This window comes from Mixophyes fleayi, chromosome 3 (assembly GCF_038048845.1).
Source record: "Mixophyes fleayi isolate aMixFle1 chromosome 3, aMixFle1.hap1, whole genome shotgun sequence".
Lineage (NCBI taxonomy): Eukaryota > Metazoa > Chordata > Amphibia > Anura > Limnodynastidae > Mixophyes > Mixophyes fleayi.
The window spans coordinates 293,695,959-293,710,812 of record NC_134404.1 but is presented as its reverse complement, the minus strand read 5'-3'; the positions used below and the strand labels follow the sequence as shown (position 1 = coordinate 293,710,812).

At 41.4% G+C, this 14,854-nt stretch overlaps 1 protein-coding gene across 1 annotated transcript in view; it reads right to left on the bottom strand.

Annotated features, from left to right (window-relative positions):
- CFAP61 (cilia and flagella associated protein 61) overlaps positions 1 to 14,854 on the bottom strand; it is a 228,483-nt gene that overhangs the window by 74,846 nt on the left and 138,783 nt on the right. Inside the window, exons 22-23 of the mRNA XM_075203834.1 lie at positions 3,929 to 4,221; positions 2,910 to 3,237 (exon numbers count right to left, since the gene is read on the bottom strand). Coding sequence (XP_075059935.1) covers positions 2,910 to 3,237; positions 3,929 to 4,221 — 621 coding nt within the window. The remainder of the gene's footprint in view (positions 1 to 2,909; positions 3,238 to 3,928; positions 4,222 to 14,854) is intronic.

The window sequence follows — 14,854 nt, the reverse complement described above, 5'->3', positions numbered from 1 at the left end:
ATCTCCCTTCTGAGAGGGGAGATCTCCCTACTGCCCAATGTGGCGTGGCTATGCAAATTGCATCTTTAGGCCTGTCCCTCTGCTGAACATACCAATTCGGCCTATTACAACAAGGGCGGGGTCAAGATGACACAATTCGCCCCACCCACTTCACCAATGAATATGCCAGGATCCAGGAATTTGCCCTGCTCCTTTGGGAGTCCAGGAGAACTCCCAAAAATTCGAGAGTCTCCAGGGCATTCCAGGAGAGTTGGCAACTATGGCATTAATTTTTGGCTGACACATATGAAAACATCCCCAGGTGCTACTAATTATCTCACTTATGATTCTGCAAGGAGATCTGGAAAACATGCACTGTTAGCGTCCTTGAGGACTGGATTTTAGAAACTGTGCCATAAACTATAATAGCACCGTCCAATGGCCTAACTGTAAGGAAAAATGAAATACATGCTTAAAAACCAGTTCCTTATAAATACTGGGCATGAAGAGATCATTAGTGATGCAATTTGTTCCTAAGCTGTACTGAATATTATTTTATATAATGTCCATAGAATGTATTATGTTACTAAATGGATACTCTCTCTCATGACAAAAATACAAATGATTTTATGATAACATTTTCTTAGGTTGACTAAGAATGCATAATGAAAATGCAAAACAAGTCATAGTCAATGTACAGTCATAGCAAAAGTTTTGAGAATGACACAAATATTATTTTTCACAAAGTTTGCTGTCTCAGTTTTTATGATGGCAATTTGCACATACTCCAGAATGTCATGAAGCATGATCAGATGAATTGCAATTAATTTCAAAATCTCTCTTGCCATGACAATGAACTTTATCCCAAAAACAACATTTCCACTGCATTTCAGCCCTGCCACAAAAGGACCAGCTGACATCAGGTCAGTGATTCTCTTGTTAACACAGGTGAGAGTGTTGATGAGGGCAAGGCCGGAGATCATTCTGTCATGTCATAACCATGGTTATCTGCAAGGAAACTTGTGCAGTCATCATTTCTTTGCACAAAAAGGGCTTCACAAGCAAGTAAGATTACACCTAAATCAACCATTTATCGGATCATCAAGAACTTCAAGGAGAGAGGTTCAATAGTTGTGAAGAAGGCTTCAGGGCATGCAAGAACGTCCAGCAAGTGCCAGGACCATTTCCTAAAGTTGATTCAGCTGCAGGATCGGGGCACCACCAGTTCAGAGCTTGCTCAGGAATGGCAGCAAGCAGGTGCGAGTGCACAGTGAGGCGAAGACTTTTGGAGGATGGCCTGGTGTCAAGAAGACCAGCAAAGAAGCCACTTCTCTCCAGAAAAAAAAATAGGGACAGACTAATATTCTGCAGAAGGTACAGGGATTGGACTGCTGAGGACTCGGGCAAAATCATTTTCTCTGATGAATCCCCTTCCAGATTGTTTGGGGCATCTGGAAAAACGCTTGTCCGGAGAAAGAAAGGTGAGCACTACCATCAGTCCTGTGTCATGCCAACAGTAAAGCATCCTGAGACCATTCATGGGCAGCACGGTGGGTTAGTGGTTAGCACTTCTGCCTCACAGCACTGGGGTCATGAGTTCAATTCCCGACCATGGCCTTATCTGTGTGGAGTTTGTATGTTCTCCCCGTGTTTGCATGGGTTTCCTCCGGGTGCTCCGGTTTCCTCTCACACTCCAAAAACATACAAGTAGGTTAATTGGCTGCTATCAAAATTGACACTAGTCTCACCCTCTCTGTCTTTCTGTCTGTCTCCCTCTCTGTCTATCTGTCTGTCTGTCTGTCTGTGAGTATGTGTCTATATAAGGGAATTTAGACTGTAAGCTCCAGTGGGGCAGGGACTGATGTGAATGGGTTCTCTGTACAGCGCTGCAGAATTAGTGGCGCTATATAAATAAATGATGATGATGATGATGATGATTCATGTGTGGGGTTGCTTTTCAGCCAAGAGAGTGGACTCCCTCACAATTTTGCCTAAGAACATAGCCTTGAATAAAGAATGGTACCAAAACATCCTTTAAGAGCAACTTCTCCCAACCATCCAAGAACAGTTGGGTGACGAACAATGTCTTTTCCAGCATGATGGAGCACCTTGCCGTAAGGTAAAAATGATAAATAAGTGGCTCGATGAACAAAACATCAATATTTTGGGCCCATGGCCAGGAAACTCCCTAGACCTTAATCCCATTGAGAACTTGCGATCAATACTCAAGAGGCGGATGGACAAACAAAAACCCACAAATTCTGACAAACTCCAAGCATTGATTAGGCAAGAATGGACGGCCATCAGTCAGTATGTGGCCCAGAAGTTGATTGACAGTATGCCAGGGCGAGTTGCAGAGGTCTTCAAAAATAAGGGTCAACACTGCAAATATTGACTCTTTGCATAAACTTAATGTCAATAAAGGCCTTTGACGCTTATGAAATGCTTGTAATTGTACTTAAGTATACCATAGCAACATCTGCCAAAAAGGTCTAAAAACACTGAAGCATCAAACTTTGTGAAAACCAATACTTGTGTCATTCTCAAAAAACTTTTGCCCATGACTGTGTAAAGAAGTTAATCATAGTTGCCTGCTCTCCTGGAATGTTGGGAAGACTCCCGTATCTCCCCATTTCTCTAATGAAGTGGGTGGTGATTGGCACTTAATGATGTGATTCACAGATAATTGCATCATCCAGGTCCTGCCTCCTACTGTTACAGGCCCAAAAATTGCAGTGTTGAGAAGCAGGAGGCGTGATTTAATATGCAATTCACGCACTGTGCTCCCAGGATGTGATCTCCCCTCCAGGATCTCCCGGAGAGCAGATCGAAGATGTTGGCAAGTATCGAGTTAATATTGGTTCAGCCCACAAAATGCCTCCACTATGTAAAGTTTAATTAGATACAAAAGTAATATTTAGAATACATACCTTGAATGAGTGGTCCTTTATATATTGGGATGAGCCTGTCGAGCTCCTGTGGTGCCACGCTCACTGGTTCAAGTGTAGGGTCGAATAGAGGTAGCATACTAGCAGCCAGCTGAAAACCGATCTCTTTAGAGCTGAAGTAGCTATGAGACCACTCACTTGCATAATACCTATTTGAGTACTTAGTCAGTGATCCTGCTGCCCTTATGGAGGCGTCATTTGTGTGGAATGTGGTGTCAATAACTAACTTTCCATCATATACCAGACAGGCATTGTTTATGGCCTTGAAGGCCTCATAGTCTACAGTCTTCTGAAAGAAGTTGAAGAAAACCTATGTGAGAAAAATATTAATATATGAGCAAGCTGCATACATGCAATATTACTACTGATTTTAAACCTTAGTATTAAGAAATCTGCCTCTAATCTGCAGGACTAAATTAATCCCTAACCAAAGAGAAACTTTTATAAAAAATGTAAGATAAAGAGGAGGGGTCTGATTCATTAAGGATCTTAAATGAAGAGGTATCTTATTTCAGTCTCCTGGACAAAACCATGTTACAATGCAAGGGGTGCAAACTAGTGTTCTGTTTTGCACATAAGTTAAATTCTGACTGTTTTTTCATGTAGCACACAAATATCAACTTTAAATTTCAGTGTACAAATAAGCTATCAAGTATTTGTGTGCTACATGAAAAAACAGTCAGTATTTAACTTATGTGCAAAACAGAATACTAATTTGCACCCCTTGCATTGTAACATGGTTTTGTCCAGGAGACTGAAATAAGGATCCTCTTCATTTAAGATCCTTAATGAATCAGGCCCGAGATCCCTGCAGGATGAAATTTAGTGGAAGACTAATAATAATAATAATAATATAATTAATATACACCAAAAGTGCAAAAGTGATGCTCTGTCCTAGCGGACAATATGTGTCCATTCCCTTAGATACTTTGGTTCTGACAAAACAACAGTCTAAACTACCCCTTGTACAGTATATTGTGTTTTGAGATAATTGTACTTACAGAGCACTGAAGTTTTAGTGGCTTTGTATCAGTAGTGAATGAAACAGAATGTATTGGGTCTGGATCAGCACCGTCATTCCACTGTGCCAGCTTACAATTGTAGTAGGTAGTCACACCAGCTGCCAATAAGGCTTTCTGCACAGCTTCCTCTATGTCGTAGTTATTAAAGCAACTGATGTTCGATGTAAGTGGAGGCTGTACCAAATGGAGGCGAACGCCGCTAATTCTCATTGACAAGAGAGTAGCGACTGTGGTGTAACTATCAAGTGTGTTCCCGAATACAATCACATTACCTAAAAAAAATAAATTAAAAAAAGCATTACGGGGCAGAAAAAGACCATAGTGGTATAATAGAATTTGTATGATACAGATTTGCTCTCTTTGACCCTATTATTTATCTAATGCTGGAAGCAAACAGCGTTGCCTGGCAACTCCAAACTAGAGAATCTACAGCCGGATCCGAACAAAACATCCCACAAAAGTAGAGTGTACTTAGCTCAGATGAATAGCGTTTGGCAATTTCCAAAATAATAAGAAAAATCCTGCTTAAAAAAGAACACAGTTTTACATGGATTCTGCCGGAGAAAAGACAATTGTAATAGGTTTCTTGCCATCTTTTTGTGCCCAACGATACAAGTGTATACTAATTATAAAGAGGAAGGGCAAATAGCCTTGGACCACATTTGGATGTGATACTACCGTGGGCATTGTACTTGAATATCCCTCATATTAGTGAATGTGCACTCACATGCTCATGTCTCTCTTTCCAGCACACCCAACTGTTAGTTTCACTAGGAAAAATAGGTGGTTTGTAAAGATCAAGTAAGGATAAGTAAATACTATTAACAGAAAAGCATTTCTATGTTGCCACTGCACATCTGAACAGTGCATATGCCTATATGGTAAATACAACCCTAAATATTACTCTATTAAACAATTAAGGAAAGATTTATTCAAATGTGACAGACTCATACAATATATCTATTAATATAGGGAACATACACTTTGGAATCAGGTGTCAGTTTAGACTATAAAGGCAGGATTGTTATCATCATCATCTATTATATACTAATTGATCAAAACTAAAGCTCAAATATAATGTTATTTAGAAATATATCTATTTTTCATAAATATTCAGTAAAGCATATACCCATAATTCGTGTTTTATGGAGATCTCTATTTCGCTATATTGGGCATTTTTCATATTCTAAGATCATTTAATGAAAATGGATATCTTGAGGAATTGTTACCAATGAGCAATGCAAAATATTTTAAAATGTAAAATAAAATACAAAAAAATCTAAAGCTTTGTATTAATTGTTGCCAATGACAAAAACAAAAACAGACAATTGACTACATAAGTATTCACTCCTTTACTGTAGTACTTGATGGAAACACCTTCAGCTGTGAGTGTATTTGGATCAGTCTATAAGAGGGTTACACATGTGGACTGCAATTTTCCGCATATCTTCCCTGGAATATTGCTCGAGTTCCATCAGGTTGGATTGCGAGATTTAATGAACAGCAACTTTCAGATCATTCTACAGAGATTCTGGGCTATGACTGGGCCACTCAGGGACATATGGGCGTACTTATCAAAGGTTGTTTTTCGCTTTGCCCTATATATTTAAAGGGGTAATCCCAGGCAACAGTAAAATTCACTATCTTTCACTGGTGAAGGCTTCCCCATGCCTTTGCCTTAAAAGAGGAGGGAAAGAAGGTGAGATATGAAAATCATCGGAAGGTGGAAGAAGAATTAATGTAGAAGATATATTTTTGTGAAATATGCACAGATGTAATGCAGAATGGAGTAGTCTATGGTTAGCCTGCGCTGTAAAGGTACTAAAGGAAAGCTCTAAATTGGGAGTGAAAATGTAAGAGTACCAAATGAAGCGGACAGTGTCCCATCAAATTATTAACTAAACTATTAGTAGTGGATCAATGATATTAGACACGTTTATTGCATTTGGAAAACATAGATTGCTCAATACATAATTCCTACTGCCTTTCATTTTATAGGCAGATTACTATAGATCAGGCCTGTCCACCCTGTAGAATTATTATTATTATAATTTATTTGTTGGGCGCCACAAGGTTTCCGCAGCGCCGTACACAGTACAGACAGTAGTACAAAACATGGTGACAAGTACTAAACAATAAACACAAAGTACCAATGCTTCAGGAACTCCAGGAAGACATATGGAGTAAAGACAGAAGAGAAGAACCGGTATGGAGACAGGAGGGGAGGGGGGCCCTGCTCGTAAGAGCTTACATCCTAAGGGAGGGTGAAACAAACACAGGCACGAAAGGAGGCAGTGAATCAGGGGGAGAGAAGAGGTGGGCCAGGGGAGAGAGGGAGAACAAGAAGAGTGGATGAGGGGTTAGGTGGATCGTAGGAAGGCTTTAAGGAACAGGTGGGTTTTAAGTGCCCGTTTGAAGGAGCACAGGTTGGGAGAGAGACGGATGGAGCGAGGGAGGTCATTCCAGTGCAGGGGGGCAGCTCGGGAGAAGTCCTGGATTCTAGAGTGGGAAGAGGTGATCAGAGTGGAGGAGAGGCGACGGTCATTGGCAGAGCGCAGGGAGCGGGCAGGAGTGTGAATGGTGAGGAGGTTAGAGATATAGGGGGCAGTAGACTGGGAGAGAGCTTTGTAAGTGGTGGTGAGGAGTTTGAAAAGGATCCTGTAGGGGAAGGGGAGCAAGTGTAGGGCGTGGTAGAGAATGGAGGTTGAGGAGGAGCGGCGTGAGAGAAAGATGAGTCGAGCAGCCGCATTGAGAACTGAGCGGAGGGGGGCAAGATGGGAGAGGGGGAGGCCATTCCAGCATGTTGTGAAACTACAAGTGCCAGTATGCTTTGCCAGTACATAGCCAGATGATAGATGGCAAGACATGCTGGGACTTGTAGTCTTGTAGCCACAAGTAGGCCAGGCCTGCTATAAGTCATCTGCACACAGTAGCTACCTGGTGATGTGCCTATAGGAATGCAGTATACAAATTTATAAACTAGTGATGTACAGATACGTCTGAAACCTTCGGGACCAGCAGGTCATGTCGGTTAGAATAGTATAGCTAACAAAGATAAGTGGAAGTTGTTGGCAAGGACCTTTCATTAGAGGCAGAAATGAGACTGATGCAGAAGTTGTGGGCTAGTTCGGGTGCAGATTATGTATGTATGATCTACAAATCACTATTGTACATTCTCACCGTCAATAAAACGGAAGTGTCTATTGTATATGTACGGCTCACATGCATGGGAATGTGGGGAAGACCCTTGAAAGCAGATCAAAGGCTGTTGTCCAGAAACTATCCCTACTGCCATTGTATGTACATGTGTATTTATGAGTACAAAGTACGCACAATAATAAAAGGGTTCACAGAATGACATAAAGGGAAATTACAAAACCATAGATAAAAGTACAGCATGTCAAAGATCACACAATATGAATTAGGTAACAGGAGATATACAGTTTATGGGAGACTAGAAGCAAATGGTGGACACTGGTGAAAACTATGTTAGTGCTGGGACTACAGTTTTGTCTTAAATATGGACAGGGTTCATTTAGTTAGAAAATATAGTTACAGAAATGGAGTAGACCAGATTATTCCTCTAGCAAGGTGCAGATCACTAGTGCTCTGCAGTCATTGCAGGAAGAAGCACAAGGTGACAGCAATCAACTGATTGACGAGGACATGCATTACTGTTTCAGAAGTGGCTTGAGATTTAAAAACATGTATTAGCAACATTTCACAGAAAGAAAAAAGGCATAATTTAGCCAAGACTGAGAAATGAGTGTCTTCAGTAATTTCCTCAGGCTCAAATAGATCTAAGTGTCATCTGGTAGTAAGATCAAAACTCCACCCAAAATGGTATACAGATAGTATCGTTTTCTTCTTACAAATATAAAGCAAATAACTTCTGAAAAATCAGTAGGAAAAGGCAAGGTAGTGTCTAGGATTGTAAACACACTGAACACAAGGGAGTTTCGGGGATCTAATTACAAACCCTAAGCCAAGTGATTGGCATGGCTTTGACTGATGGACAGCAACGGCTTTGTGCAGCTCTGTTCCTAAAACAAACCTATGAATAATCCATGAGAGCTAAAGCTGTATTGTGTGTTTTTTCTCTTAAGTTTTTTTTATTGTTATCTTTTATGTGCGATGTTAAGAGCAGTCAACAATAACATTAGTATAGTAAGAGTTATTCAGGAGTTAAACAGGAGGTGAAGAACAGCTGAGATCTTTACCTTAAAACACATCCATAAGAGGACACATTACAGCACTCTCCTTTGGGTTCCTTGTATTTGTGTATCTATATCTCCACTCCACATATGCTCTTAAAAGTACTGTTCACAACCCATGTATCCTTGAATCTATCCTTTTACACCAAACCTCTGAACAGCCATCTTGCGTATTCTCTCACTTATTCTCTTGTATAATCTGCATTAGGAAAATGTTACCAGCTGTATATTTTATTTGTATTGTTACATCATTTTCTGTAACTGTACATTATATAGCTTTCCTCATCTGTATACTTTGGCCCGGATTTAGAATTGGATGTAACTTGTGGCCCCTTGCACTTGGAGGGGTGGATAGGGGATGTACAAGCATAGGTTCAGTATTGTTTAGGCGTGGAGATACAAGTTAACCACATCCCTTAAATAAAGCACACCATTTTTTTTTAATTTATAAATGTATAAGTTACTACAACAGAATCTATTAACATACTTGAATGAAGAGGAAATATACATATATATACATACATACATATATATATATATATATATATATATATATATATATATATATATATATATATATATATATATATGTGTGTACAGGTCGTTATCACAATGTTACTGTGAAAAAGCTGGTACAAGATAATAAGAATAACAGCAAGAATATGTTGGCCGAAAAATCTCTTAGTACAACAACTTACGACTTTGTCACAAGCCGCCATACTAACAGCGATGGCTCGTGTCCTACCTGAGGCCACCTCGCTTCAGTCCCGGCTGTTGCCCAGCCAATCAGGAATACTTCTACCCTGGCAGTTTGATAGGCAGCTGGGGCCCGCGATTGAGACTGCATGTGTTCACGGGGATACACTCGTTTCCCCTTCTGACTGGTCTGTCAATGTTTAAAAGGCAGGAAGGGCTTAGCCTCCCTGATGATTATAGCGCCCTTTGCCTTGCAATTGTTCTGCCTGCTCTGAATCTGCATTCTGCTGTTTTATCACCTGATACCTGACCTTTTGGCTTGTTTCTGGACCCTTTGCGTTCACTGCCTCCCCTTGACCCTTTGGCTCTGTTACCAGGACTACCCTTGCTCACTACTAGCCCCTGACCTGGCTTGAATCAAGACTCTCCCTGTCTACTTCTGACTTTTTGACCCCAGGTCTGGCTCTGGTTGGTTCTCGTGGTCACCCTTGTGTAAAGCTCCAGTCTCCTACTGCTCGCTACCTATTCCTCAATATAAGCTACTCTAAATGTCATGGGGGTATCCGAGTACCTGTGAGAATATACATCTCTATGAGAAAGGCGGCTGCTATAGGTGAAGACCTCTGCTACAGTATCTGTTCTAAAAGTTTATACGAGATTCAGGAAAGCCGTAACACTTAACACAAAGAAAAGCCAAGGTAAAAGTGCTGCTTTTAGAAGCATACAATAGACTTACATGTATCTTTAAGATACACTTTTTTGAGGCATTGTCACTCACCGGACTGTGAGTGCCATTTCTCCTGTGTTCAGGAACCGTGGCCGTCCTCCATCCTGAGGGTCTGCGCATGTGCAGCCCTTATTAAACCTTCAGTACCTGTTGCTTTTAATTGATTGGATGATCAGGCAACCCTCCCTATTTAAACCACCTGTGATCATTACCTGGTTGCCTGATCTTGGAGTCTCATTCCCCATGAGCCTCTGAAGGTGTTCCTGTGTTTCCTCGTGTATTCAGCTCCAGCTGATTCCTGTCTACTACGTTTGTGGTTTCCAGACCACTTCAACTCTCCTGTGTTCATCGTGCCTGCACTCAGCTGATTCCTATCTGCTACTGCTGCCGGATTCAGGTCCGCCTCAACTCTCCTGTGTTCATCGTGCCTGCACTCAGCTGATTTCTATCTGCTACTGCTGCCGGATTCCTGTCCGCCTCAACTCTCCTGTGTTCATCGTGTCAGCTCTCCACTGATTCCTATCTGCTTCTTCTACCGGATTCCAGACAGCCTCTACTCTCCCGTGTTCAGCGTGTCCTCCCTCCGCTGCCTCCGCTACTACTACCGGATACCAGACAGCCTCAACTCTCCCGTGTTCATCATGTTTCCAGTTTTACTTACTACTGCTTCCTGAGTATTGCTCCGTTGATACTGGTTACCTGCCGTGCGCTGCACCAACCTGATTACCGCTTCCATCCTCCAGTGGTTTCTCCTCCTGCCGGCGTTCAGCCGTTCAGGTATCCCTGCACGTCTCACAGCCTGCTCTCCTGAACCGCGGTATGCATACCTTCCATTGACTTTGCTTTTGTATTGCATATCCGTCTGGACTGTGTTGTGTTCATCTCCGGAGTCTTCTATCTACTGAAGCTATTGTGACTATTGACTTTGTGTCCTATTACCTGGATCGCTCTAGTGACTTTGTATACTTCAAGCAGCGCTTGTCAGTTATTATTGTATTGTGGATATCATCGTGGGATCAAGTTCCGTGTGCCCTTGTATCCTCTGCATTACATTCATCTCCTCGTGCCCCTCCTCACATATATATAGCAGTGGTACAACTTGCTGACGCAGACCACTGACTCCTGTTTCCCTGTGACACCAGTTTCTAGTATCCTCTCACATAAGCAGTGGTACAACTTGCTATACGCAGACCACTGACTTCCCAGTTACCTACTTGCACCTGGAATCCATTCCTTCACTATAGACAGTGGTACAACTTGCTATACGCAGACCACTGACTCTCACTACCTCCTCGCTACTCCTGGACATTCCTCCTCACTATAGCAGTGGTACAACTTGCTGTACGCAGACCACTGACTCTCCTCACGTTTACTTGTCCATCTGGTTCCTCGTGTACATTCATCTACTCATTACCAGTTGCTGCTAGTCATAGACTTTCTTTGAGCATTCTCTCACCATCTGCTGATTCTCCTGTTCCGTTGTCACCCTGCTACCAGAGAACCATAGTACCAGCTATATTACTCTGGTAAGTACATCATCTGGTGATATCCTGGGCAAAGACTCCTAGTGCCCGTGACAGGCGTATGTTTGAGATTCCCATAGGCCTGGTGCAAGAATCCAAGTTAATTATGCTACAAAAGCTAATTTAAAGTTGAATGTATTTTAAGAAACATGCAACATAAATTACATCCACAGAATCATAAGTGCACAGATGCATCTTTGCGTGTACACAATAGTCAAATTTTTACGTTTAATCAGGCCCTTTATGTAGTTATTCATCCTGGTTTAATGAAATGATTTGTACATTCTAGTTGGTTGACGAGTACTAAAAACAAGCCCCTATCTAACCATAAGTCCAACAGATGTAGCAACAAGACACATTTGTGTCTTCTGAATGGGAATGTGTCTCATTCACAAAACACAAACAATCCCTTAAATTTCTATTCATCCTGTTGCTGTTCCCAGCAGGTGATATTGAAGCTAATCCTGGCCCTTGACCATTTCACACTCCCAAAGGGACTTTCTGAGATCCATGTATATATTCATAGTCTATTACCTAAACTGGATGAATCAAGAGACTGGTGCGCTTTGCATAACCCCAAAAATCTTACAGAAACACGGCTGAGCACTAAAACTGCCAATTATGTATATTCAGAGAAATATATTTTAGGGAAGACAGGACTAAGAAAGGAGAGTCATTTTCATTCTATGTAGATGATTACATGGTTTATTTTATAGAAACTCCTGTGCTTAATGAATAAATTAGCTGATAAGTTTCTCTTCACTTCCCTTCTCTAATCCCATCTTTATTGTTGCCATTTATAAACCCCCCTAAAACCTCTCCCAACTGACATGTTTCTTGATAGCATTGTTTCTTCTAATACAGAAGTGAGTTGTTGGTTCTTGATAACTTTAAACTGCATTGTTGTGACCCTAAAACCAACAAATTGTGTGCCCAATTCAAATCTCTAAATCTAAACCAACAAATTTCCCAACTCATTCACTCATAGACTGGAATCTATCTTCAGGTCCTAGCTCAATTGTGAAGATACTGGGTTTTTTGGCCCAATTCTACCCACTTCACCCTGGCTGGCCACCCACAGATGCCTTCCTAGACCAGGGAAGCCTACCCAGTACCTTCTAAGGTTCTTATTAGTCACTCAGGCATATGCAGTTAGAAAGTAAAGCAATACATTTATTGTAATAAAAACAATCACTAGATTATTATGTACACACAGTAAATAAATGCCAGGCAGGTTTACCATATTATCTGTCCCTTACCCCACTAGCTTAAGGAGTTAGTCACCTGGCTGTCCAGACTTGACAACCTATGGATCTGCCGATGTATTGCATTGGTAGAACCACCAGCCACCCTACAGCTTCCAGCATCAATTCCCAGAATGAACACCCCCCCCCCCCCCTTTCCCTGGAGTGACTCCTTATATCTATGGTCTAATTTCCACAGAGATTTATATGACTGCAGGTAAATGTGGACTGCGTGCAATATGCAAACATGAATAGCAAAAGCCCAATACTACCCTGATCATTTTCATGAAGACACAGCAAGTCTTGAAAAAGTCTGGAAAGGCAATAGGTGCGGTCAAGCGTAGGCCGAGTAGAGCCAGTTGTGTTCATTGAATTATAATGTCGCTTTACCCAGCGATATGCAATAATGATGATGATGATGACTATCAGCAACGCCAACTAGCATCTGTACTTATTTATTAACATTTATTTATATAACGTCAGCATACTCCACAGTGCTTTACAATTGGGAACAAACACAATAATAAAACATGACATAGTATTAAAAGACAGCCAAAAAATAATTCATTCATTGACATTTCTATTTATAATGAAGATTCCCATTTGAATTTAAAGAGGAAAACAACAGATGTTTGTATTAATGTGTTTATATATTTAATTACATTTTATATTGAAAATGTGTTTTTTTTTTATTCATTAGTAACACTGTCTCACTTGTATATATAAAACTCCATTATATTATTATATTGTATATGAATAGGGTAATGCAGCATTAGCATTTACTACTAACTGTCATGTCAGATATCTATGCTATTTCTAAGCTTTCTATATACGCTTGTTACGGCTTACGTATGTCTGACGCAAATGCAACTGTTTTTGAGCTGGATGCATCTTGAGATGCACCCGGCTGAATATATGTTTGTAAACATGTTTTTATTTCATCATCATCATCATTTATTTATATAGCGCCACTAATTCCGCAGCGCTGTACAGAGAACTCATTCACATCAGTCCCTGCCCCACTGGAGCTTACAGCCTAAATTCCCTAATATAGACAGACACACAGACACAGATAGAGACAGACAGACAGACAGAGAGGGAGACAGACAGGGAGAGACTAGGGTCAAATTTGATAGCAGCCAATTAACCTACCAGTATGTTTTTGGAGTGTGGGAGGAAACCGGAGCACCCGGAGGAAACCCCCGCAAACACAGGGAGAACATACAAACTCCACACAGATTAGGCCATGGGAATCGAACTCATGACCCCAGTGCTGTGAGGCAGAAGCGCTAACCACTAGGCCAATGTGCTGCCCAATACATGTGTCTTTTCCCTAGGTATGTTCTGAGTGTTATCTGTATCTAATTCAGCCACACTATGTGGACCTAACCAGTTTCAGTCAAAGTTCATATGCTTCAGTGTCCTCTTCATTGCTGAACCTATTGCCTCCTTACTAAACTCTATTTTGTCATCTTGTTACATTTTCAATGCAAGGAAAATTGCTGAAGTCCTACTGATGCACAAAAGTAGTGGCATAAACATACCTTCATATTGGCTAAATGGCTGTTATTACATGCAGCTCTCAAACCTGATTGGATCATTTAGAGACATATTCTACTAGTAATGACCAGAAATTGTGGCAGTCATCCAGCTCCTCACACAGTGACCTTGAAAATGACAACTGCTTTTGTGAAGGGACCATCCCCAAATTTACTTAGGCTGCCTATAAGGCTTTCTCTTCCTGAACAGGGGGTGTTAACAGTCCACATCTGATTTATGTCCTCTCTTGTTTCCCACTTCATTGTCAGGTTATCAACAAAGCTAGCAGCACAGGTGGGGTACCGCATAACGGTGCTGACTACACCGGCAACACTTACTCCGACATCTTCAGTCCGGACGGCTGCTTCCTGACGAGGATCCATGACTGATCCGACTTCAACCAATCCCGATGCAGGAAGACGCCGGCGCGACTTGATGATATCAGTGACATAGGCAACGCTGTTATCGCTGCTTTTAAGGGGGCAATGTAAGTATGCGGGTATTTACAATGTACGTTAGAAAAGGTTGTACATTATACATGGCCGCATACTTACATTACCCCCTTAAAAGCAGCGATAACTGCGTTGCCTATGTCACTGATATCATCAAGTCGTGCCGGAGTCTTCCTTCATCTGAATTGGTTGAAGTTGGTTCATAGAACAGTCGTCATGGACTGAAGATGTCAGGGTAAGTGTTGTCGGTGTAGTCAGCATCAATATGCTGACTACCACCAAGCAGCACATAGTACCAGACATTTGCCTGTAATGCAGAGGACAGAGCTGCTCCAACTGTCAACTTGTGCCACTCGCTAAGCATGAGGGGACCTTCTGTGACTATTCTGCAATAAAGTCAACACAGCTTATAATGTGAGTACTAGAACAAGTTATTGTTGGCCAGCAATGCCCTGTTCTGCAGTGATGATTACTCATTATTATTAGACCTATCTCTCAACTGCCTATATT